The sequence below is a fragment of the Ictalurus punctatus genome, chromosome 2, assembly GCF_001660625.3.
Source record: "Ictalurus punctatus breed USDA103 chromosome 2, Coco_2.0, whole genome shotgun sequence".
NCBI classification, from domain to species: Eukaryota; Metazoa; Chordata; class Actinopteri; order Siluriformes; family Ictaluridae; genus Ictalurus; species Ictalurus punctatus.
Genome location: NC_030417.2, coordinates 489,995 through 517,337, shown reverse-complemented (window position 1 = coordinate 517,337; position 27,343 = coordinate 489,995). Strand labels below are relative to the sequence as shown.

The window sequence follows — 27,343 nt, the reverse complement described above, 5'->3', positions numbered from 1 at the left end:
CCCCACGATGTTGGATTATTCGATCATTGTAGGGAATGAACGGCATGGCTATTTAGTTATGCTGAAGGTGGAGGAGGCGCTTGTGAGCTACCTCTCTCCATTGACAGCAAGTAATTAGGGGTGCTGGCTTTGCCATCCAAACCACCGTGTAAGGCCACCGTGGCATGGGTGGGAAAGCCTATGCAGTAGTAGTCTTGCTTGTGGGTCACTGCAGACAATGACAGTGTTGCAGGCCTACCAAGTAGACCTGCTGAATTAGCTCACCATATGGCGGTATTCAAAAAAGCCAGTTCTGCTACTAGGCCTGATCTGAGAATGGTCATAAAGGATAAGCAGTCAAAGAAGAGCGGTCCTGAGGGGCAGTGGAGGGATGTATCAGGGGACATGAGGTTGTTCGGGCAGGTAGTCCCCAGTGCTACTGTAGGGTCTCCCCTAGCCAAGGCGGTCCCCATGTTTTCAGTATTCTCTGGTCAGAGAGCTGTCACAGTACAATGAAAATTTGATGCTTTCCCTCCAATAGAATGTGGAATAGTTAACGTAACTAAAAGGCCATCGGGCAGCATGGAAAGTACTGCCAAATGTGTCTCCATGGGTTCTGTCTACCATAGAAAAGGGTTACCGGGTCTAGTTTATAGCTCGACCACTCCCTGTATCCTAGGCCGGATTATATTCCTAAAGTGCCTACATCGGCTGCCCACCCTGTGGTGTTGCAGGCTTCCTGCCCTCCTCCGTTCTCAAGAGAGGATGCACCTGCTGCTCCTCGGAGGCTTTGTCCAAAGGGGTACCATTGAGGGATGTGTGTGCTGCTGCTGGATGGTCTCCACCACACACATTCATTCGTTATTACAGCCTGGATATTCATTACACCCCGGGCTCGAGTGTCTTGCAGTGACCCTCGGGCTTGGGTGTTATGCTAAATGCGTCCCATGGTGTTATGCTAAATGCAACGTTGAAGTTCCCTTTGAAAGGGAATGTCGGGGCATGTAACCCTGTTCCCTGAGAAGGTAACGAGACATTGCATAGCTCTGTCATACGAGGGCAGGCCTGTGAATTGCGTCTTCGCTTCAGATAATAGAGGCTGATGGTGTGGTTCACAGGTGCCATATATATATATATATATATATATATATATATATATATATATATATATATATATCATGCGATGCTCTTAATTGCAAGGCAGGCCTATAAGTAGAGGCATGATTTTACACAAGCTTCAGATACCGGTCATGCACGCAAGGCGCTTCCCATACTGTTATGCTAAATGCAACGTCTCGTTCCCTTCACAGGGAACAGGGTTACATGCGTAACCCCGACATTTTCTTGGGACTTGGGTTTGGAAGTACCTGCCTGTTGATTTCTTCTGAAACAGATGGTTACCTGGATGTGTAATGTTGGCTCAAATTTAGCCTATTACCCAAAAACATTTAAAACTCAACTTAGAAACCAATACTCACATCTACCTCTGAGCCCAGTTGGAGGTAGAAAAAATACACCAGCCGTGAGAATAGAAAGAGAATAGAACCCAGAGAATAGAAAGTGGAGAAGACTAAACAATCTAATGGGACCTTGGTCTTATTGTTAATCCGGGGGGGGGGGGGGGGGGGGGGGGCAGTTTGACCCAGCCACCCTTATAACTGGCTCTCTTCATGGTTCTCTGAAAATTAAGGCCTTCCTTGCAAGACGAGAATCTTCACCATCTGAATCATGAGTAAGTTATATTTTCCTGTATTTCTAGTTTTTATTTTCAGATTTACTCTATATCTCTTATTATATATGTTGCTTGAAAAACCGGTTTACTGTACTTCCTACTTCTTAATAGCATTTTTATAAAAAGTATATATATATATATATATATATATATATATATATATATATATATATATATATATATATATATATATATATATATATATACTTTTTATTATAAGACATTACCCTTATAATATCTTAATATTCCTTTTTATTATTCTTATAAAGTTATAATAGTATGTGAGAGAGATTGTGTGTGTGTGTTTTATGTCTACTTGCCCGCCCTTGACTGTACGAGGGTGTGTGTGTGTGTGTGTGTTTTAGCACTCCTCAGCTCATACACTTCTTTCGACTTTTTGACTAACAACCCATAAAGATCTTTAAAGTGTTTTTCCAATTTATCCACCTCTGACTAAAACCGCTTCTGTATGTCTAGGTGCCGGTGCCCGTCGTCAGTCCCTTCTCTCTCCGTTACTGGACCTGGATCTGGATCTGGATCTGGACACTCATTACCAGCTTGTGCATCTCACTGCTGATATCATGATGCTACTTAACTATCTTCGTAGCACCCCCCCTAGGAATAGAGATCTGGGGTTCCCCCTCTTCTTCGATACAGAATCTGCCCCATGAACGTGCGTGTTGACGCATCTACACAGTCAGAACCAGAACCCCCCTCCAGGTTCCAGTCCGAGGATGATGTTGTCTTCTCTGATCCGGGCCCCGACCATTCGTCCCTCTTCTCACCTACCAGTCCGCCCGACTCTCAGTGGTCCGTTCACTTCACCCTCGCTGATTTCCCCATGTCCCCAGGACGCACCCCATTTTCTTGCCCCTCTCGCTCTCCTCCAGACTACGCACCCACCCGTCCTGTGAATTACCAATAAAATTACATTTTTACTCATACTAAGTCTCCCTCATGTTTATTTCATGTCATTTTTATCCACAACAGTCCTTGCAGATTTTGAATGACTCACCCCTACTTGCACTTTGTCCGTGCTAGGGTAAGCAACGAAAAGAAGAATTAAGCTTGACTACATTTACAGCAGATGCCCTCATCCAGACTGACTTACATTTATCTCATTCATACAACTGAGCAGTTGAGGGTTAAGTGTCTCTCTGAAAGGCCTAGCAGTGGTAGATTGGCAGTGCTGGTAGTTGAACTAACAAACTTCTGATCAGTCGTCCAGCATCTTAACCACTGAGCTACCACTGTATCCATTTAGTAGACAAGCAGTGTTAGAATTTCTTTATCATTACAGACGGCCTGTGATGCTCAAATAACTATTCTACTATACTAAATAGTGTTGAGATTATATCCTGTCAACTGTTCATATTTATGATAATCATACCGTGTCATATAGTGTGTCTAAATATCACACGTTTCTTTACTGTAGCTGGAGAACTTTATTTGGGACAAAGCCATGAAGAGACAGGGACACACAGCGAATTAGGAATTAGCGTTTATTGTGAAATGTTTTGTTAACTACTCACTAGTCAGTATTAGGCCTTTTGTTCCAACACAGCATGACATCATATGTATTCACATGCTGCCACTCAAACTCAGGGGGTGTGAGTGATTTATAAACTATAAAAACACCAGACCCGTTTGAGCCATAAGTCATTTGTTTGTGACTTGTTGCAGGTACAGATTTACAATGTTAGCATCCAATATAGGATGTATTTCTGTGGCAGTATGACAGAATGAACCTGACGGAGTTTAACCAGTCAGATCGTTGTGAGCATTTCTCCTGTCCAGAGAGATCTGGATCTCCTGCAGTTTATATCTTACTGTACGTGTCTTCAGCTGCTGTGGTTCTTCTAACAGTGTGTGGAAATATGCTCGTCACCATCTCTGTTCTTCACTTCAAGCAGCTTCACACACCGACAAACCTGCTCGTGCTCTCTCTGGCTGTGTCGGATTTCCTCGTTGGAGCTTTATTAATGCCGTCGATGTTAATCTGGACGATCGAGTCATGCTGGATTTTTGGGAGAGATTTCTGCATCAGTTTTTGGTTAATTAGTGGTTTAATCGCAATCTCGTCCATCTATAATATCGCTCTGATCGCTGTGGATCGGTATTTGGCTCTCTCAAACCCCTTTCTCTACATGAACAGAGTGTCTGTGAGGATCACTGGTATTGTAATTGTATGTGTCTGGTGTGTGGTGCTGGCCTATAGCTCAGCACTCTTATCTTACAATGGAAACTTTACAAATACTGTAATGTGTCCGGGAGAGTGTTTTATCTTTCTGAATGATGTTTGGTCTGTAATTGACCTTATATTTTCATTTATATTTCCACTCTCTGTCATAATCATATTGTATACTCGAGTGTTTGTGATTGCTAAGAAACATGCCACTGCTATCAGAGAGCTTAACAATCACACACGGCCTAAAACACAGAAAATCACCTCACACTCGATGAAATCTGAGAGAAAAGCAGCTAAAGTCCTGGGCATTTTAGTGTCTGTGTTTCTGATGTGTTTACTTCCGTATTTTATTTACAGTTTATTAGGTAAAGTTATTGAACTACAGACAGAAACATTTCAGAAACTTGTGATTTTGTCTTGTCTTAATTCCACCATTAATCCTGTTATTTATGCTCTGTTTTACCCGTGGTTTAGGAGGTGCATTAAATTAATTATAACTCTGCGAATATTCCAGACAGACTCTGCTTTAATCAATATTCTTTCATAAATAGCCTCTTTTTGATGATGTGCCTAAATGTTGCTTTTATATTAGATTTAATTTAAGTTTCTATGACAAATCTAATTCCCACCATCAATATAATAAATATTTACAGTACTGTATTATATTATATAAGAGCTTTTCTCTGTTTGATATTATATATAATACAATACGGTGTTGATCTGGATATTTGGAGAGAGGTTTCTGCATTGTTTTGTTTTGTTTTTTTGCTTACTGTCTATTTTACTTGCTTACTGTCTATCACTAATTTAGTGTTTTGGAACTTGTTATTTTATTTCTCAGTTAACATGTAATCTCTCCTGTAGACACAGTTATGAGATAATAAAGACGTGATAGCAAAATTATGTTTATTTTTCAATGCTAATGAATAATCGTCTCTACAGCATTCACATGTGAAGACACATCTCATCCTTGTAAATCAAATCTACAGTCTTATACAGATACAGTGCCCTCCACTAATATTGGCACCCTCAGTAAATATGATTTTGCATTACAAATACAGTTTTTGCATGTTATTAAGTCTTGAAACTTTCGTATTATGACTGCAATGTGCATGTGACATTAAAAGTATGAAAGCGGAGGGACAAAATCCGTTTGGCCTAATGTACATCATAAATATGACTAATGTGCATGTGACAGTAAAATAAAAAGATAAAATATGAATTAGGAAAAAGTAGAAAAAAGAACCATTGCTTCAAAATTAGTACTGAATAATATTGATCAAGTCAATTAGTTTTCAAAAGATTTAAATACCTTCTGGATTGATTTTTGAGTACTTCTATAGTGAATATTTGCATGATGGATTTATGAAGGAAAGCGTGGTTAGGCAGCATTGTAATTTTGGTGTGACCCAAGATAAAGTGTGTACAACAGGGGTACATAGATAACACCTGAAGCTTGCTCACTTGCTTGATAGATGTCAGGATGAGTATCAGAACAGATTTATTTTAACGACAGAGGGTTAAAAGCTCCAAGGGTTCAAAAAGTGATGGTGAGAGTGAATCTATAACTATAGCTAGATTCTACAACGGGGCCAAATGCTTTGAGGTTGGCTTAAATGACGTGTGCCCTTAAAAAGCAAACCTTCAGGTTGTGCTGACTGACAGAATTCCTAACCTTCATTCCCTTGAATACGTGACAGAATACTACGCCTAAACATGGATGCAGCAGGAAGATGGAGAAGACGTCATGCCAAGGTAGTGAGGAACACCATACCGAGACTGAACTCTTTTAAGCTTCCTCAATGGATAGCCACGGATCGCCCAGAGCCATACGATGGATTTCTTGGCTACCCTGAGCATTTTCTCTTTGAGTGCCAATTGCATTTTTTGAGCCTGACACACCCCAAACCTAACCAGAGGCAGTGGCTAGGGTTCATAGATAAACCTGACTTGCCTTTCACCACCTATTATGAGCAGGCAAACTGGGTGACCTCCTCCCAAAAACTCCTGCCTAAGACCCACTATGCAGTCTCAGCAGCTGAGCTCCAGCTGGAGGTCAACATAGCGGCCCCTCCCCAGAGCACCAGCAGGAGACCCACGAGGCTGGATCATCCCCAGAGTTCCAGCCTGAGACTCACGAGGTTGTCTCATCTCCACAGCTTCAGCATAAAGTCAAGTTCCTGCTAGAGGTCAATGAAGTGATTTCCCAAGCCATGTTCCTGTCTGAGGTCAAAGAGACCACCTCTCCAGCCAAGTTCATGTCCGAGGTCGACGACATGACCTCCCAAGCCACGTTCCCGTATGAGGTCAACGAGGTGACCTCTCACGACATGTTCCTGTCCGAGGCCCAAAAGAGAACCTCCCAAGCCCAGTTCATGTCCGAAGTCAAAGAGACGGCCTAACATGCCAAGTTCCAGTCTGAAATCGACGATGTAACCTTCTACACCAAGCTCCATTCTGAAAGCGACGTCACAACCAACCAAGTTATGCTCACGCCAGAGTCTGCAGACACAGACATCCAAGTCATCGTGCCGGAAACCTACATCATGACCAACCAGGATTTGCTCACGCCTGATTCTCCTGACATGACCAACCAAGTTCTGCTTATGCCTGAAACCGACAACCAACCAGGTTCTGCTCACGCCTGAAGCCAATGTCACGACCAAGCATGTTCTGCTCATGCCTGAAGCCAACATCACAACCAACGAAGTTCTGCTCACACCAGAGTCTGCTGACATGGCCAACCAAGTTCTGTTCATGCCCAAGTCTGCTGACACAGCCAACCAAGTTCTGCTCACACCCGAGTCTGCTGACACAGCCAACCAAGTTCTGCTCACGCCCGAGTCTGATGACATGACCAACCAAGTTCTCCTTATGCCTGAAACCGACATCACGACCAACCAAGTTATGGTTACATGGTCTGACCACGCCCGAGTCTGCTGACATGGACAACCAAGTTCTCATGCCTGAGACGGACATCACGACCAACCAAGTTAGGCTCACGCCAGATTCTCCTGACACAACCAACCAAGTTCTGCTCACACCCAAGTCTGCTGACAAGGCCAATCAAGTTCTGCTTACGCCCAAGTCTGCTGACACGGCCAACCAAGTTCTGCTTATGCCTGAAACCGACAACCAACCAGGTTCTGCTCACGCTTGAAGCCAATGTCACAACAAAGCACATTCTGCTCATGCCTGAAGCCAACATCACGACCAACCAAGTTCTGCTCACACCCGAGTCTGATGACATGACCAACCAAGTTCTCCTTATGCCTGAAACCGACATCACGACCAATGAAGTTATGCTCATGCCAGAGTGTGTCGACATGACCAACCAAGATCTCCTCATGCCTGAAACCGACTTCATGACCAACCAGGTTCTGCTCACGCCTGATTCCCCTGACACAACCAACCATGCTCTGCCTGAAACTGATGTCACGACCAACCAGGGTCTACTCACGGCTGAAACCGACATCGCGACCAACCAAGTTCTGCCTTCGCCCGAGTCTGATGACTCGGCAAACCAAGTTCTGCTCACACCCGAGTCTGATGACACGGTCAACCAAGTTCTGCTCACGCCCGAGTCCGGTGACACAGGCAACCAAGTTCTGCTCACACCTGAAGCGGATGTCACGACCAACCAGGTTCAGCTCACACCTAAAGCCAACATCACAAACAACCAAGTTCTGACCACGCCCGAGTCTGCTGACATGGACAATCAAGTTCTCATGCCTGAAACCGACATCACGACCAACCAAGTTAGGCTCAGACCAGATTCTCCCGACACAACCAACCATGTTCTGCTCACACCCAAGTCTGCTGACACGGCCAACCATGTTCTGTTCATGCCCGGGTCTGCTGACATGGCCAACCAAGTTCTGCTCACACCGAAACTGCTGATACGTCCAACCAGGTTATGCTCACACTCGAGAGACTCCAAGTCATGTCTGCTCCTCGGCTCCTCAAGGAACCTGGTACTTGTCGGGCAATGCCTGTATTTGAACCTGGGGGGCTGTGGAGACATTTAATGCTGCAATGGCCTGTACCAGGAAGCTGGTTTGGGTGGCTAAGCAGGTAAGTTTCAGTATAGATTTTGCCAACCCTGGGTATTAGGTATCATGTAAGTGGCTCTGCTTTTACTGGTGTTCATCACCACAGTAACTAACACTCCTCGGCTGACCTGCTCCACGGCAGGTTTTGTTCTGGGTAAGAGAACTTAAACCCAACTTGGACCAATCAGCTGTGAGCAAAGTGACATATAAGTGACGCAACGAATTCAAGTCCCCAGCGCAAAATGTAAGAAGAAGAGAACTTCACAGGGAAACATTTACTTAAAACAATTTACATTTATATTAAATGAAATTGCATGAAAGATGTCGGGGTTTAAATTTTAAATCCGTTTATTCTCACCGTGAGCCTATAAAAGTAAACGTTTTAACCCGAAGTACGCACACATGCTCTTTTCCCATGTTGAATGCTATTGGCTGTTCTGTGCCGACGTCACGCGTTTATGTGCACGCACTCGTGGACTAATCATAGTTTAAGGATCAAAGGCTGAGTTGACAGAGTAGGTTGATAACTGTGTTATTAACATACACAGTTGATATGTGTATGTTGTCAGTGTCATGTGTCATGGTAGCAGTAAAGCCTGACTGGATTGGTTTGGTTTTGTCAACTCGAAACTAATCCCATAACCCTGCGTTTGTTCAACTAGCTTCATGGAACAGGCCCCTGTTCCCTTAAAAAGTCTCCACATAATAGTGATGATGTTTTAAGGCATGCAGAAATGACAGCCTCTCATTTATAGTGCAAAAGGCTTTGGCCTTATCCAACCAAAAAATAAACAGAGCACTGGGACAAAACTGTTATTTTTGTACAAATATGCTAACAATTATTAGTGGGATTTGTATCCTATTTATAACACTGATTTATCTCTATTCTCAGTTTATTAAGACACACAATGCCAGGATGGCTGGCACAACACAGTTTCTTCATTTAATCTTGGCAGCTCAAAAACATCTCAGACTGGGGCGCCGTCTAGTGGCGAACAGGTAAAGTTGAATTAACCCAAACACATGACAAAAACAGTCCTGCTCTGCTCTCACCATTTATAACAATCAGTATGAGAACACACTTCTTTTCCCCAAATATATTATCTGATCAGACATGCAAAAACATTCAGATCACAGAACTCTTCTCTTGTGATTGGTGCTGTAGACATCTAAAATACAACCAATGGACATTTACACACTGAACAGTGCCACAAGTGATCATACAGCTGTGGAGACCGATCCGATTTTATCAGTGAAAAACAATATGTAGGTACATTCTTTGAGGTAGTGTTCAAATAGTATGTATTGTGCATTCAGTGCAGACGTTGGTATAGCTCTAGTTACTGTAGTCCAGCTATTATTGTTGTAGCTATTAAATCTAGGATTAATAAATTAGGTGATGAACCGCACGGCGTAAATAAGTATGATTCAAGAATCCAGAAAACATCACTGGCCTTGTTTGATGAGGTTGATAGTACACAGGAAGAAGCTGTTGTTGTGGCGAGTTTTCTTGGGGCCTTGGGTTTGGAAGTACCTGCCTGTTGATACCTTCTGAAACAGACTGTTACCTGGATGGCCATGTGCCCTTGCAGATTTTGAATGACACACCCCTACTTGCACTTTGTCTGTGCTAGGGTAAGCAACGAAAAGAAGAATTAAGCTTGACTACATTTACAGCAGATGCCCTCATCCAGACTGACTTACATTTATCTCATTAATACAACTGAGCAGTTGAGGGTTAAGTGTCTCTCTGAAAGGCCTAGCAGTGGTAGATTGGCAGTGCTGGTAGTTGAACTAACAAACTTCTGATCATTCGTCCAGCATCTTAACCACTGAGCTACCACTGTATCCATTTAGTACACAAGCAGTGTTAGAATTTCTTTGTCATTACAGATGGTCTGTGATGCTCAAATAACTATTCTACTATACTAAATAGTGTTGAGATTATATCCTGTCAACTGTTCATATTTATGATAATCATACCATGTCATATAGTGTGTCTAAATATTGCATCTTTCTTTACTGTAGCTGGAGAACTTTATTTGGGCAAAGCCATGAAGAGACAGGAACACACAGCGAATAAGGCATTATGGTTTATTGTGAAATGTTTTGTTAACTATTCACTAGTCAGTATTAGGCCTTTTGTTCCGACACAGCATGACATCATATGTATTCACATGCTGCCACTCAAACTCAGGGGGTGTGAGTAATTTATGAACTATAAAAACACCAGACTCGTTTGAGCCATAAGTCATTTGATTGTGACTTGTTGCAGGTACAGATTTACAATGTTAGCATCCAATATAGTATGTATTTCTGTGGCAGTATGACAGAATGAATCTGACGGAGTTGAACCAGTCTGATCGCTGTGAGCACTTCTCCTGTCCAGAGAGATCTGGATCTCCTGCAGTTTATATCTTACTGTACGTGTGTTCAGCTGCTGTGGTTCTTCTAACAGTGTGTGGAAATATGCTCGTCATCATCTCTGTTCTTCACTTCAAGCAGCTTCACACACCGACAAACATGCTCGTGCTCTCTCTGGCGGTGTCAGATTTCCTCGTTGGTGCTTTATTAATGCCGCTGATGTTAATCTGGACGATTGAGTCATGCTGGATTTTTGGGAGAGATTTCTGCATCAGTTTTTGGTTAATTTGTTGTTTCCTCACAATCTCGTCCATCTATAATATCGCTCTGATCGCTGTGGATCGGTGTTTGGCTCTCTCAAACACCTTTCTCTACATGAACAGAGTGTCTGTGAGCATCACTGGTATTGTAATTGTATGTGTCTGGTGTGTGGTGCTGGCTTATAGCTCAGCACTCTTATATTTCAATGGAAACTTTCTGAATTTTGTAATGTGTCCGGGAGAGTGTTTTATCTTTTTCAATGATGTTTGGACTGTAATTGACCTTATATTTTCATTTATATTTCCACTCTCTGTCATAATCATATTGTATACTCGAGTGTTTGTGATTGCTAAGAAACATGCCACTGCTATCAGAGAGCTTAATAATCACACACGGCCTAAAACACAGAAGATCACCTCACACTCGATGAAATCTGAGAGAAAAGCAGCTAAAGTCCTGGGCATTTTAGTGTCTGTGTTTCTGATGTGTTTACTTCCATATTGTATTTACAGTTTATTAGGTGATGTTATTGAAATACAGACAGAAACATTTCAGAAACTTGTGATTGTGCTTTATCTTAATTCCACCATTAATCCATTTATTTATGCTCTGTTTTACCCATGGTTTAGGAGGTGTATTAAATTAATTATAACTCTACGAATATTTCAAACAGACTCTGCATTAATAAATGTTCTTTCGTAAATGGCATTTGTTTTTAACTCTTTTTGATGATGTGCCAGAATATGCCCGAATCCAATTTCCAAGATCAGTATAGTAAAATATGCAGGGGTTAGTTAAGTGACGTTAAATGTAAATATGTACTGTACCCTATTATATTATATAATATAAGAACATCATTTTGTGTGTGTGTGTGTGTGTGTGTGTGTGTGTGTGTGTGTGTGTGTGTGTGTGTGTGTGTGTGTGTGTGTATATATATATAAACACAGTGCCCAATATTCTGAATATTTGGGGAGAAGTTTCTGTGGGGGTTTTTTTGTGCGCTGTTTATTTTTCACAATATTATTCATCTATAATAACAATGCAATAATCAATGTCCTTTCATGAAAAGCCCCTTTTCATACTCCCTCATAATTTACCTAAATATTGCTGTTATATTATTTTGCTGTTATAAATATTCCCACTGAACTCTGCATTAATAATTGTTTGGTAACACTTTATGTTATTAAGGATACCTACATGTGAACATATGAACACATTCATAAGCATTATATTAAGCTTTTATCAAACAATATTAGAGGCTTTGTGAAAGGCTTATGTCAAAACTCGTCAGGTGACACTGCAGGTTTTATGCTATATATGAGGGGAGAGAAAAGGGCTCCAGTTCATAAAACACTGATAAAAAATTACACAAATCTATTATTAAGCAGCATAAAACAATTTATTTAAAAAAAATATCTTTGTCAAATCTTGTCAGGTGAGATTATGGTTTTATACAATATCACAGATTAGGACAAAAGGCCTCTCATGACTGATAGACAGTTAGATAACATATGAGCACATGGGATGTGTTGAAATAAATATATGTCAACTTCCCTTTTTATTTTTAACTGTTTACTTAATTTCTGTAGGAATATGAAGCCTCTGGAGGTCCGTCCCATTTATAAAACTTTTATGAACTTAAGAAGCATATATGCCGATGTTATGATTGATTTTGATGCTCTTAAATTAAAGTGATAGAACATTTTCCAATCATTACAATGTCATGAAGCACTATTCTTATACAATGAATACACTGCAAAAAAGAAAATAAATAAATAAATTAATAGTTGAGAAACTTTTAATAAATTAAGGCAACCCACTTCAGGTCTTTTTTGAGTTTCCTCAACTGTTAGGGCGATTAGTTGTACAAACTTAACAATTAAAGTTGAAGTGTATGTACAATGAACATTATATGTTAAGTTAAACAAACGCACAAAAAATATTGTTTCTACATGTCTATTTTGTACAACAAGGTTTCATTTTTAAGTTTATCTGACTAAAAATATAATGTTTTCCTGCTGCAGTGTCCAGAACATGATATTCTTGGTAAGGCAGACCTTTTCCACTAAATACCATGGATGTGCTTCAATCCAACCTGAGTGAATGCTATAACTGATTGAATACCATTGAGTAAAATCAAGACATTGAACCTCAATAAATCTTCAGTAAGTTGAACTAAATGGCCCCAACCGTTAATGATGAAGGTCTCACACATTTTTGCCATGACATGGATTACACAATGTACAAACATATTCACTCTCTTCCATCGTAAATCAATAATAATTCAACAAAATTGGATAAACTCATGGGAAACAATTTGTCAGATGTTCTGCATGGCTAAAAAGGTGTACCTTCTGTTCAAACAAATCTGTAACTGCAGTTCAAAAATAATTACATAAAATATTGGGGAAAAGGGAAAAACTGTCAGGCTCACTGATATGGCACTAAAAGGCCATGCTATGGCCATAAAGCTGCAGTTTAAACAGTTTTTAATCTAAACAAATCAAGCAGCGATAACAAAACTATGGCAACTCTGGAGTCCCAATTGTGTTCAGTAAGTGCAGTTTGAAGTGCGTAGAGAACCAGTTTGTAGCACTAGGCAATAAAAAAAATCCAAAATATAGTGTTGGGGGACTCCAGGACCAGGATTGGGAAATACTGTCCTAAATAAAACAATAAACATTTACAGACTTCATAATGAAGACTGTGAAACTATGAATTGGTAATAACTACTTCACCTGTGCCAGTACTTGAGGAAAGTTTCAATAGAGTTAACACCTCTTCATTACCCGACACCCTGGACCCATTACAATACAATACCTTCCCAATTACTCTACCAAGGATGCCATCACATACCTCCTACACACAGCCCTGAACCATCTGGACATCAGGAAGGGAAATTACAATAAAATCCTGTTGGTTCATTATTTAACACTATAATTTCCTCCAAACTCACCACCAAGTTGGAGGACCTAGGACTTAGCCCGTCCCTGTGTCAGTGGATCTCCAACTTCCTGACAGACAGACCACAAGCAATACAGGTGGGCAGACATGTCTCACCCACCCTCACCCTCAGCACTGGAGCCCCCCCAGGGTTGTGTCCTGAGCCCCCAACTGTACTCGTTATACAGTTATTACTGTGTGGCCATTTCCAACTCTAACACCATTGTCAAGTTTGCTGACGGCAGTGTTGTGGTGGGCCTGATCTCTGACAACGACAAGAAGGCCTACCTAGAGGAGATAAAGAGCCTGGAGAACTGGTGCGAGAAGAACAAAAATCTGCCAGTGGCAAACAAGAACAAGATATCTCACTGAAATGCTGCTTGCGTATGCTAAAGACTATTTCAGGGTGGTTAGCATGGTCTAGAGTAGGGTTACTGCGTACAGACACTTTTACAACATCTCTAGCCCTGCCCACGAGACGGCTAATCTGACTGTTCAGTGACCTGGAAATGTCTTTTCCTCAAATATACACTCATCATACCAACCCACTCCTGAATGTCACATTTATCTGAACCATCCCCTCTGAATACAGGTAGATCTTTATTATCTGACTTGAGGGTGATATTCAACCATGACAAATCCAGGCTTGCACCACTAAAAGTGTGTTCACAACGAGAACACAAAACCGATGCAGCACAATCTAAATTTCTTACAGCACAAACCAGCACAAACAATTGAGACTATTTTGAGACCCGTTGTCCCCTTTGTGTGTGGGTCGCAGGCCCGTCGTCTCACTTACTTTAGGCGTTGCTACACAAAGATTTGCATATTAAAACGTTTAATTCTCTAACCAGTAACTAGTAGGCATGACATCATATTTTTCATTCAAATTAGTGGGGTGTAATCAATTTCTATACTATAAAAGCACCATACAAGAGATGTCTGAGCTATAAGTCATTTGATTATGACCTTTTTTTCAGTTACTGTTTTACAGTAGTAGCATCCAATATATGATGTATTTCTTTAAACTCTATAGATTTTAGAGAATTCTGTTTTCGTGAACCTGATGGATTTTAACCAGTCTGATCGCTGTGAGCATTTCTCCTGTCCAGAGAGATCTGGATCTCCTGCAGTTTATATCTTACTGTACGTGTGTTCAGCTGCTGTGGTTCTTCTAACAGTGTGTGGAAATCTTCTCGTCATCATCTCTGTTCTTCACTTCAAGAAGCTTCACACTCCGACCAACCTGCACGTGCTCTCTCTGGCTGTGTTGGATTTTCTCACCGGTGCTTTGGCGATGCCAGCAGTGTTGATCTGGACGATCGAGTCATGCTGGATTTTGGGAAGAGGTTTCTGCATCAGTGTCTGGTTGCTTAATGGTTTTCTCTGGACCTTATCCTTCTATACTATTGCTCTGATCTCTGTGGATCGGTATTTGGCTCTCTCAAACCCGTTTTTCTACGCAAACAAAATCACTTGGAGGACTACGTGCATTCTGATTTTTACAAACTGGTGTGTGTGTCTGGCATATGTGATAGCATTCTGTTATTTCAGTGGAACCTTCATGAATCTTGTAATGTGTCCTGGAGAGTGTTTTTTCTCTGTCAGTGAAATATGGTTCATAACTGACATTGTAGTAGTTTTTATATTTCCATGTTCTATCATAGTCATATTGTATACTCGAGTGTTTGTGATTGCTAAGAAACATGCCACTGCTATCAGAGAGCTTAATAATCACTCAATGGAATCTGAGAGAAAAGCGGCTAAAGTCCTCGCCATTTTAGTGTTTGTGTTTATGGTGTTTTTACTTCCATATTTTGTTTACAATTTATTAGGTGATTTTATTGAAGTACGTATTGAAACCTCTCTGATTCTCCTGATAATGTTTTGTCTTAACTCCACCGTTAATCCGTTTATTTATGCTCTGTTTTACTCGTGGTTTAGGAGGTGCATTAAATTAATTATAACTCTGCGAATATTCCAGACAGACTCTTCATTAATCAATGTTCTTTCATAAATAGCCTTCTGATGATCCCAAATAATATATGCTCAAATATTCCTATTATACGATACACATTTTAAACTTCTGTAGCAATAAAAAAATAAGAATTAAAAGATTAAAAATACAAATACACACTATGAGAAAAACGTCAGTAATACTACAAACAAACCAGTGCCAAATACAAACAGGTTGCAAAAAAAAAAAAAGGTGTGCTTTTCTGTTGGTTGTTTTTTAAACATTTGTTGTTAAAATTGTAATGTGCACCTCTATTCTAAATTACAGTTTTGTAATTTACTTTTTTTCCTCCCTTAACATGTATCTTCTGCTGTATGACACCTTCATAAGATAATAAAGAAGTGATAGTAGAAATATATTTATTTTCAATATGAATATATATTTACTGTACAATATGCATTCAGATACACAGACACATCTAATCTCTGTAAATTGGCACATCTACTGTACAGTCTTGTCCAGATTTCGAGGTATATCGAGGCATTTTAAAGTGCAGATGAGGATGTTGAGTGAATGACTCAACAGTTAATGCAGTTTGCATGGTATTAAGACTTTCAGACAATGGCTGTAATATGAGCATGACCTTACAATACAATGAGAAGGTATGAATGGGGTAAAACTAGCCATTGCATCACCATCAGAAAATTTTGGAAAAAGTAAGCTAGTCCAGCACACTGATAAAGTGAGGGTGCTAGGCCAGGCTAGGTATATAGTAATATTTTTAGGTCATGCACTGTGCAAAAACATACATCATCAGCAGTACTCAGCATTGTAAACTGCCATGAAATCTTCACAGGAAACTCTACAGTTGTGTACAGATTAAATTCATATACAGGCTTCTAAGTAGCATAATCACAGATAACTTTGGGTACTTTTTACATGAAGTACATTATTGATAAAGTGTTCATTATTTCTATAGTAAACATTTTATTAGGGAATTTTTCACCAGGGAGTGTGTTAGAGCAACTTATAAAAACTGTAACAAGCATTTGATTTTAAACTATATTATCTTCATGTGAGAAACAGCCTACGACTCCAAAAGCGAACTGCTGTTCTTGAAAGATTTCATTCCATTTGTGTAAACACTCAAAACACACAGGTTTTCATGAACAGAATCTCAGGGAAAGAAGGGTGAGGAAAAGCTCTCAACTCCAAAACAGTGAAAGTGTAAGATACATCACTAACTTAAGCAATGAAAGCATGGCTAGGCAACAATATAACTTTGATATTAACCAAGATAAAGTGTGTACGGAAGGGGTACACTGGTAATGCTCAAAGCTTCCTGAAGTGGTAGAAGTCAGGATGAAAACAATCATACATCACTGGGTGGGAAATCCATTGTATTGAGATTTAAACTGTCATGGGTCAAGAATTATAACCTTTATGAAAATGATAAGTGAATAAGAAGTGACACAACAGCCATTCAGACTGTCTTATGTGATGTAGGTCACGTCATGAGTTAACACTCATGTTCAAACTGAAGGGAATTTATTCCTCTGTGATGAAACAATAATATGTTTATTAGAAATAGCAAAAATTGATAATCTCTAGGGTTAGCTAACCTAACATCTAACAATATCTAAATTCTAATCCTAAATTCTAATAGCTAAACTAAATTCATGTGTGCATTCTAAAGACATCCCCCATGCTTTTTGATGACAGAGACCCTGTCATGGAAAATGGTCTGGATTACTTTCATGAACCTCAGGCCACGTCACCTGGAGCTTAATCATCCCAGTAAGGACACCCTTAGTGAACAAATCTAAGGTGAGACAAAGTGTGATCCTAAACAACCTGCAAAAGGTACAAGAAGGCTAAGTTTTTCCTGCTGGGTACACAGTTACACAAGCTGTATCTACACGCAACAACGGATAATTGGGCCACTCGTATAACCTGGTCGGGTTCAACCCAAAATAGTGCGGTAGACACATCTTGTAGACTTCTCACCTGCAGAATAAAGGGTGGTGATCAGGTGCGATGCCAGTCTGTGCCCATTGACATGGCTCCATCCCGTTTTAGTAAGATCAGTCAGTGGGATGGTGACATTCAAATAATTAGACACAAACCTATGATAATAGCCAGTCAGACCCAGGAACTGTCTCACCTCCTTTTTGGTCTTGGTCCTGGGCAGGCTGCAATCACTGCTGTCTTATCAATTTGGGGACACACCTGCCCATGGCCCAAGTGAAAGCTCAGATACTGTACAGTGCTTCCGCCAGCCCAATCGCACACTTTTTGCTTTGGGTTTGCTTTGAGTCCTGCCCATTTCAGCCATCTCAGGACAAGCCCTCAGGTGCTGAATATGCTGCTGCCAATCATTGCAATAAATAATAATGTCATCTAAATAGGCACAGCATAAACATACACATCAACAAAAACCCACAGCATAAACATACATGTGTACACATAAAATTAATTAATCACATGATTAATGAATTCATTAGCTAATTAATTAATTAACACATTAATTGATTGATTATATGTGTACAAGTGTATGTTTATGTTGTGGGCTTGGCCTATTCAGCAAGTAATCTGATTGGCCTACTTTCTCTTGATCAGCTCTGACTGGATCTCTCTATATAGGTGTCCTGAGATATTGCCTGTACAGACAGTGAGCTAATATGCATGGTTTCTTGTACAATAGGTTGAAAATATAGGACAGTCAGAGAAGTTAACTTAGCTATAGGAGACACATAACTTGGGGAAGTGTTTTGATCAGCCAACGTGATCAAGCACTAAAACAAATAAATGACTTGAGGAGATGTCAAAGGTCAAGTAATCAGCCATTACCTACTTATAAATATCAAAGTTAAAATACCATAACTCTATGCAGATCTAGCACTAAAGCGTACCACAAGAACAAAACAAAAATCCTTTATTATGAACTGATTGGTTTTTACAGTGGATATAACTGATATATGAAATATATAAGTCTACATACTGCTGATAAAATGGCAAGTTTTACTTTTATTTTTTAAACCAAGATCAATCATGTCAGAACTTATTCCACCCTCAGTGTGAAAATACAACGTGTAAAAATTAAGTGTAAAACAGTCAGAAACATTTGAATGAAAAATAGGAAAAAATACAACTGTAAATTAACCTTGCTGCATAAGTTTGCATGTCCTTTTCTAATTGGGGGTGTGGTTGTGTTCAGAATGAACCAATCACATTCAATCTAATATTCAAAAGTAATTATGACACAGCTGTCATCAAGGAAAATTATTCTGATTAACCCCAAATAAAGACTAGCTGTTTCTGTAGGCTTTTCTTCACATCTTCTTGGTTTCATCTGACTGCTGAAGCCCTGGTCTGCAAAGAGCTCACAGAGCCTATACAAGGTCTCCCTGTCAGATGGAATCGATCAGGAGAGGGGTACGAAAACATTTCCAAAACATTAGATGTACCATGGAATACAGTGAACGCCATCATCAGCAAGTGTGGAAAATGGAGCACCACAGTGACTTTACCAAGAACAGGACGGTACTCTAAAATTGAGAGAAGAATGGGCTGTGGGGTAGGATGGCTAGATGAGAGCCCTTTCTCACAAAAAAAAACCATCCAACCCCAACTAATTAACCTCAAAACTTGTGGCAAAATGTGTTAAGATCTGATGAGATCAATTCCAAAAGGTATAATAATTCCATAATTCCAAAAGTTATGCTTGGTGCAAAAAAGCACATCAACAAACGAACCATACTCATGGTGAAGCATGGTGGTGTGAGTATCGTGCTTTAGGGCTGCTTTTCTTCAGCCAGAAATGCAGGTTTTATCAAGGTGGAGGGAATCATGAATAGCTCCTTATACCAGCTGATTTTAGTGCAAAATCTTCAGGTGTCACCATTCAGCACGACAACGACCCAAAGCACACATCCGAATGAATGTTCCAATGGAACGGTTTAACCAAAGGAAGAAGAGTGATTTTGAATGTTCTAGCCAGAGCCCAGACCTGAAGCCAACTAAACTAATCTGTTTGGTGACCTGAAGTGGGCTGGGCACACAAGGTGCCCTCACAATTTGATAGGAAAACATTCCCAAGTCAAGACGTGCCAAGCTGATAGACTCTTATCCAAACAGACTGAGTGGTGTGATAAAATCAAAGAGTGCTTCAACTAATTATTAGTTCAGGGGCATGTGAACTTATACAATTAGGTTACTCTAATTTATTTTATTTTTTAAATCTTTTTTCTCTGAAATGTGTCAGTTTGGTGTTCAGTGGTAGTGTACTGGTTGTAATTTTTATGTTAAAGGTGGAAAAGTTCTGATACGATTTATCTCTGTTAAAAAAAAAACCTGCTGCTTTAATAGGGGTGTGTAGACTTTTTATATCCATTGTACATCACAAGCACCAGCTTCATCAACAAAGCTATTAATTGTGTTTGGCTTTTGCACTGGACAGCAGAAGGTAATGGGCTTTCATTGATAACCCCAGGATTACTGAGTGTGTCAGTAGAGTGAAGCCAAAGGTGCTCTTAATGTGTATGCAGTGACAATAAAGTCTTCTGTCAGTGCTTTACTAATTGCTGCATTGGGAGATAGAACAGGTTGAGTTGTGCTTAATGTTTTTTAAGCACAGTTTTTTCTGTGCTTAATGCCTTCTGTGGTCTTTTGTTTCCCCAAGGCATGACATCATATTCATTAAGCTGTCAATCAAACTTGGGGGGCGTGCTTAATTTCTAAACTATAAAAATATCTGAGTTGCCTGACCTATAATTCATTTCACCATAATGTAACAGAGACTTTTTTAAAATGCATGACCTCATGAACCTGACGGAGTTTAACCAGTCTGATCTCTGTGAGCATTTCTCCTGTCCAGAGAGATCCTTATCTCCTGCAGTTTATATCTTACTGTACGTGTGTTCAGCTGCTGTGGTTCTTCTAACAGTGTGTGGAAATCTTCTTGTCATCATCTCTGTTCTTCACTTCAAGCAGCTTCACACACCGACAAACATGCTCGTGTTCTCTCTGGCTGTGTCGGATTTCCTTGTTGGAGCTTTAGCAATGCTTCCAATGTTAATCTGGAAGATCGAGTCATGCTGGATTTTTGCTAGAGGGTACTGTATCAGTTTTTTGATGGCCTCTTATTTTCTAACAAGCCTGTCCATCTATAATGTCGGTCTGATTGCTGTGGATCGGTATTTGGCTCTCTCAAACCCCTTTCTCTACACAAACACAATCTCTAATAGGACTATGTGCATTGTGGTTTCTTCTAATTGGTGTGTGTGTCTGGTGTATAACACAGCATTTTATTATTTCAATGGAAGCTTCACGAGATTTGTAATGTGTCCTGGAGAGTGTTATCTTTTTCTGAATGAAGTTTTATTCGCAGTTGACCTTGTAATAGCATTTATATTTCCATGTTCTATCATAATCATATTGTATACTCAAGTGTTTGTGATTGCTAAGAAACATGCCAATGCTATCAGAGAGCTTAATAATCACACACGGCCTAAAACACAGAAAATCACCTCACACTCGATGAAATCTGAGAGAAAAGCAGCTAAAGTCCTGGGCATTTTAGTGTCTGTGTTTCTGATGTGTTTACTTCCATATTTTATTTACAGTGTATTAGGTGACGTTATTGAAATACAGGCAGAAACATTTCAGAAACTTGCGATAGTGCTTTATCTTAATTCCACCATTAATCCTGTTATTTATGCTCTGTTTTACCCGTGGTTTAGGAGGTGCATTAAATTAATTATAACTCTGCGAATATTCCAGACAGACTCTGCATTAATCAATATTCTTTCATGAATATGTTTTGTACTTGTGAGTATAAAATTATAGGTCCTCATTTAAAAAAAATTAAAAAGCTGTTTACAAACAAATTGTTTAGGCATTTTAATACACATTACAACATTAAACTCTATGTAAACATAAAATTCGTTATATCTGTATATTTATACACATCTATAGGTTTATATACCTTGGCGTATACTGTACAGTATACACCGCTGCACATCCTGTTGTATCATCCCCAACCCCCTCACACATAATATTCACTTAACATTGAATTTTTTCCCAAAAAATGGTTCTATGTAGAACCTTTGGAGAGCAGAAAACCTGGAATATACAATTGCAGGTATGCAAACTTTGACAAACAGGACAAATTTTCCAATCAATTTGAGATGTCACTTTTTTACCAACAAAATCCCATTTTTTGTTTTCTTTATTGTCTCTGTAATTTTCATTTGTTCTTTTTGTCCTTCAGGTGCATTTCCAAATAACCTTTGAAACAAGAAAATGAGAGAAACAAGGCATAACGCTAGATTCATTGGTGTAACAAGAGATACCTTGACACAACCCTTTAGAATAACTCTGTATGCCTGGACATAACAGTAGATGCCTGGCTGTAACCACAGATGCCTTGGCACAATTACAGTCATGTGAAAAAATACGTACATCCCATGGAAATTGTTGGCTTTTTTGATGCATTTGGACAAGCAAACATTTGATCATCTTTAAACGGCGCCTAGTAATGAAGTTGATCTACTTGAACAAAAACACAAGGAAAATTAGCTTTATCAATCATTTATTTAACATAAATATCAATAGATGCCATATTTTCTGTGGAAAAAGTAAGTCTCAGAAGCTAGTATTGCCCCCTTTAGCAGAAATAACGTCTTGTAGGCGTTTTGTATAATTGTCCACCAGGCTTGCTGGAATTTTTGACCACTATTCCATGCAATATTCTTTCAGTTGCAAGATGTTTAAATGTGTTCTTGCATGTTCTCCCCGTTTCGCATCCTTTCACATCCTTTCACAACATTTTAATGGGATTCAAATCCGGCCTTTAACTAGTTCATTCCATAACCCTCCATTTCTTCTTCTTGAGCTGTTCCTTGGTGGATTTACTCGTGTATTTAGGATCATTATCCTGTTGAAATGTCCACTTTCGGTTCAACTTTCAGACAGATGGCCTCACATTATCTTCAGGCACTCTTTGATATGATGCAGAATTTATAGTTGAATCAATGAATGCACACTGTCCAGTCCCTGAGGCAGAGAAGCAACCCCAAACCATAACATTTCCACCACCGAGCTTCACAGTTGGTATGAGGTGCTTCTCCTGAAAAACTGTCTTTGGTCTTCAGTAAACATGTCTGCTGTTACTATGGCCGAACAACTCCATCTTTGATTCGTCTGTCCAGAGCACATTATTCCAAAAGTGGGGGTCTTTGCCTATATGCTCATTAACAAACTGTAGTCTTGCAAAGGCTTTTTCCTGACACGCTTCCCATGCAGGTCAAATCTGTGCAATCTCTTTCTGATTGTAGAAGCATGCACTTTAACCCCAACAGTTGCAAGACTTACTAGTAGATCCTGTGATGATATTTTGGGGTTCTTGGAGACCTCTTCTTGCATCGGACGGTCTGCTCTTGGGCTCAATTTGCTGGGACGGTCAGTCCTGGACTTATTGACAGTCGTTTGAAATCTGCACCATTTGTAGATGATGTTCCTTACAGTGGAATGATATATTTCAAATAATTTGGAGATCTTTTGCCAGATGGAGATCTTGTGGCTGCCTATGACATCTTGCCAGACTCATAGGCAGCCACAACCTTTTTTTCGGAAGGCCTTACAGAAATAACAAAGGGAACACCAGACACTAGATATGAGAGGGGTATAAATAAGACCGGTTCCACCTGCACTCCCTAAGCAAGTTCTAATCACTGGAACCTGATCTTCAACACCTGATTCTGTTTTATGGATTTGAAGTTGTAATAAATGTAGGGGTGTACTTACTTTTTCCATGTGGCTGATGTGTTTGTTGTTGTTTGTTGTTAATTTAAATTGTGAAAATTACTACAAAATATAAATTTTATGTGTCAGATTGGCAGAGCTATCACCTTTACTAATAGGCACTGTTTCAAAGAGGATCAAATGTTTGCTCGTCCAAATATGTACAAAAAGCCAACAATTTCCATGGGGTGTACTTTTTTTTCACATGACTGTATATGTAGAATAAAATTTTCACGATTATCATGAGAACAGTAGTGTCTTAAATACTGTTTTTGATGCAGTTTTAGATCAGACATTCATCAGCACGTTATCATTTATTACAAAACGGCATTTACAACATTCATCACATTTTCTCTTTATCCACACTGCAACATTTCTAAGCTCAAGCAGTTTTTGTGGCCTTCATGTGTTTTTTATTCCTTGGTTTCCGTTAATGTTTTCTTCCTTGTAAACTGAAGAATCACATAATACTAGGTGCTTTTTTCTGTGCTTAATGCCTTCTGTGGCCTTTTGTTTCCCCAAGGCATGACATCATATTCATTGAGCTGTCAATCAAACTTGGGGGGTGTGCTTAATTTCTAACTTATAAAAACATCTGAGTTGCCTGAACTATAATTCATTTCACCATAATGTAACAGACTTTTTTTTAAAATGCATGACCTCATGAACCTGACGCAGTTTAACCAGTCTGATCTCTGTGAGCATTTCTCCTGTCCAGAGAGACCTGGATCTCCTGGGCCGTTAATCTGGGCCGTTGAGTCATGTTGGATTTTTGATAAGCGGTACTGCATCAGTTTTTTTATGATTTCTTATATTCTACCGAGCCTTTCCATATATAATGTCACAATATGTGTGTGTGTGTGTGTGTGTGTGTGTGTGTGTATATATATATATATATATATATATATATATATATATATATATATATATATATATATATATATATATATATATTGTTGATCTGGAAATTTGGGGAGAGGTAGTTCTGTGGTTTTCCGGTTGCTTACTGTTTCACAATATTATCCATCTATAAAAACACTCTGATCGCTGTGGGTCAGTATTTCACTCTCTCAATCCCGTTTCTCTACATAAATACAGTCTCTAGGAGGACTGTGTGTCCTGTCACTTTCTTTAATTGGTAATGAATAATTTTATTTGCTCCATTCACATGTGAAGACATCTGATCTTTGTAAATCAAATCTACAATGTTCTACAGATATTTAGGCATATTAAGTCATTTTAAAGGCAGATGAGTGCTGAGCGAATTCTCATATTTTCTGACACTGCATTACAAATACAGTTTACATGTTATTAAGCCTTAAAACTTTCATATTATGATTACACTGTGCATGTGACATGAGATGTATGAATGGGGGGAAAAACCCCTGTGACTTAATTTAAATAATAAATACTACTTATAAAAAAATGTTTTTAAAAAATTACTTAAAAAATAATAAAAAATTATGAATTAGGAAAAAAAGCAGAAAAAAGCCAAAGACTCAACATCAGTATGGACTCATTTAGATACAGCCCATTACAAAAGATTTAAATAGCTTCTGAATAGATTTTTTTGGATTTTAATTCTATAGTGAATGATGGAATTATTTACGATTGCATGTGTAAGACGAGTCTCTGGCTTGATGAAGGAAAGTGTGGTTAGGCAGCATTGTAATTTTGGTGTGACCCAAGATAAAGTGTGTTCAACAGGGGTACATAGATACATGAAGATTGCTCACTTGCTTAATATGTCAGGATGAGTATCAGAACAGATTCATTTTAACGACAGAGGGTTAAAACCTCCAAGGGTTCAAAAGGTGATGGTGAGAGTGAATCTAGAACTATGGCTAGATCCCACAATGGGACCATATGAGGTCAAAGAGACGATGCCTCAACCCGTGTTCCTGTCTGAGGTCAAAGAGACGACCTCTCAAGCCAAGTTCCTGTCTGAGGTTGAAAAGACGACCTCTCAAGCCAAGTTCCTGTCTGATATCGACAATGTGACCTTCCACGCCAAGTTGCAGCCTGAAGCCGACATCATAAACAACCAAGTTCTGCTCATGCTTGAGTCTGCTGACACGTACAATCAAGTCCTCATGCCTGAAACTGACATCACAACCAACCAGGTTCTGCTCACTCCTGAAACTGACGTCACAACCAACAAAGTTATGCTCACGCCAAAGTCTGTAGACACGACCAACCAAGATCTCCTCATGCGTGAAACCGACATCACAACCAACCAGGTTCTGCTCAGGCCCAAGTCTGCTGACATGGCCAACCAAGTTCCACTCACGCCCGACTGTGATGACACGGCCAACCAGGTTCTTCTCACGCTTTAAACCGATGTCACGACCAACCATGTTATGCTCACATCAGATTCTCCTAACACAACCAACCACGTTCTGCTCACGCCCAAGTCTGCTGACACGGCCAATCAAGTTCTGCTCACGCCTGAACCAACGTCAAAAATAACCAAGTTCTGATTACGCCAGATTCTCCTGACACAACCAACCAAGTTCTGCTCATGTCTGAGTCTGTTCACGTGACCAACCAAGTTCTCCTCACACCTGAAGCCAACGTCACGACCAAACAGGTTCTGCTCACACCTGAAGACAACATCACGACTAACCAAGTTATGCTCCCGCCCTATTCTACTGACACAGACAACCATGTCCTCATGCCTGAAACCAACTTCACGACCAACTGAGTTATGCCCACGCCTGTGTCTGTTGACACGACCAATCAGGTTCTGCTCAAGCCTTTCCTCGTTTATGCCTGTTTGTTGATCGCGTAGCCCATTGCCTGTTACATTGACATTGCTATTGTCTCATATCATATTATTGATAAATTTGGATTTATCTGCCTGACTCTCTCTAAATAAACTCTTATCTGCATATGCATCCGTCCTAACCTTCATTACATGGAATATGTGACAAATTACATGATTTTATCCTTACGTTTCTTATTGGCATGAGCAGAATAAGAGATTATCTGTCCCCTTAAGAAGGCCTTTAGAGTTTGCCAAAGTAGAGTAAGAGATTGAATCAGTTCGATTAGTAAGAAGAAAATCATCCATCGAAGTAGAAATATACTTGCAAAATGCTGAATCGGATAAAAGTAGAGAATTAAGCCTCCATGGTGGGCGAAAGGTGCGATGTGAAGGTAGAAGAATGTCAAGACTTAAAGGAGCGTGGTCTGAAATAACAATTGGTAGATATTCAAAGTTTACAACCCGAGAAATTAGAGAGTTATTAATAAAAAAGTAATCAATGTGAGAAAAAGATTTACGTCTGTGAGGCAAAAAAAGAATATTTTGTCACTGTGGGGTTAAAATACCTCCACGGATCAATGTAACCATTCTGAACCACAAACTCAGAGAACACCTTTGCCATTGCAGGGGGAGCCTTTGCAACAGCGCTAGATTTGTCCAAAACCGGGTCAATAACACAGTTTAAATCTCCCCCAAATATCAAGAGATGTGTGTTCAAAGCAGGAATTTTTGACAACAAATTCTGAGCAAAAGGAGTGTTATCAAAATTCGGGGCATTTACATTCACCAAAACTACTGCCGTTTGTGAAATTTTCCCTTCCACAATCAAATATCTACAATTTACATCAGAAATAACTTCATCAAAAGAAAAGGGCACAGTCTTAGTTATCAGAATAGAAACTCATCTGGACCTGGAATCAAAATTGGAGTGGAACATATGCTATGTCCAGCGAGCTTGGAGTCTGCATTGATCCCTGAGACAGAGATGAGTTTCCTGAAGAAATGCAACATCAGGTTTTTGTAGTTATAAATGTGTCAAAACTCTGGATCTTTTAATGAGACCATTCAGACCTTTCACATTCCAACGTAGGAATCTGATCGAGCATCGGGTATTTTCCATCAATTTAGATTAATACAGAATGGAGTACAGAGAGGTTGATATCAATTGGGGGGGGGGGGACATAACAACAACACAGCATCTCTCCCTGCCTCCCACCCCACCCTCCCCCACCTTACTCTGAACATCAGTTAACTTCTCTCCATTCCCAAAGGCAGAGGCAGAACCCCACAACACTGG

The 27,343-nt window shown here is 39.7% G+C and overlaps 3 protein-coding genes across 3 annotated transcripts; all 3 read left to right on the top strand.

Moving 5' to 3' along the window:
* Nucleotides 1–3,453: 3,453 nt before the first annotated feature.
* On the top strand, nt 3,454–4,446 carry LOC108275497 (trace amine-associated receptor 13c-like). Its single transcript, XM_017486357.3, has one exon. It carries the CDS (start codon nt 3,454–3,456, stop codon nt 4,444–4,446), a length of 993 nt encoding a protein of 330 aa, XP_017341846.1.
* Nucleotides 4,447–10,285: 5,839 nt separating this feature from the next.
* On the top strand, nt 10,286–11,278 carry LOC108275445 (trace amine-associated receptor 13c-like). The gene has a single exon (XM_017486278.3). The coding sequence runs from the start codon at nt 10,286–10,288 to the stop codon at nt 11,276–11,278; it is 993 nt and encodes a 330-aa protein (XP_017341767.1).
* A 9,019-nt stretch (nt 11,279–20,297) lies between these two features.
* LOC108275489 (trace amine-associated receptor 13c-like) lies at nt 20,298–21,290 on the top strand. The gene has a single exon (XM_017486345.3). It carries the CDS (start codon nt 20,298–20,300, stop codon nt 21,288–21,290), a length of 993 nt encoding a protein of 330 aa, XP_017341834.3.
* The last annotated feature ends 6,053 nt before the right edge of the window (nt 21,291–27,343 follow it).

Bases quoted from the DNA above. Each gene is read 5' to 3' on its own strand.
- LOC108275497 (XM_017486357.3), top strand. From the start codon at position 3,454: ATGAACCTGACGGAGTTTAACCAGTCAGATCGTTGTGAGCATTTCTCC.
- LOC108275445 (XM_017486278.3), top strand. From the start codon at position 10,286: ATGAATCTGACGGAGTTGAACCAGTCTGATCGCTGTGAGCACTTCTCC.
- LOC108275489 (XM_017486345.3), top strand. From the start codon at position 20,298: ATGAACCTGACGGAGTTTAACCAGTCTGATCTCTGTGAGCATTTCTCC.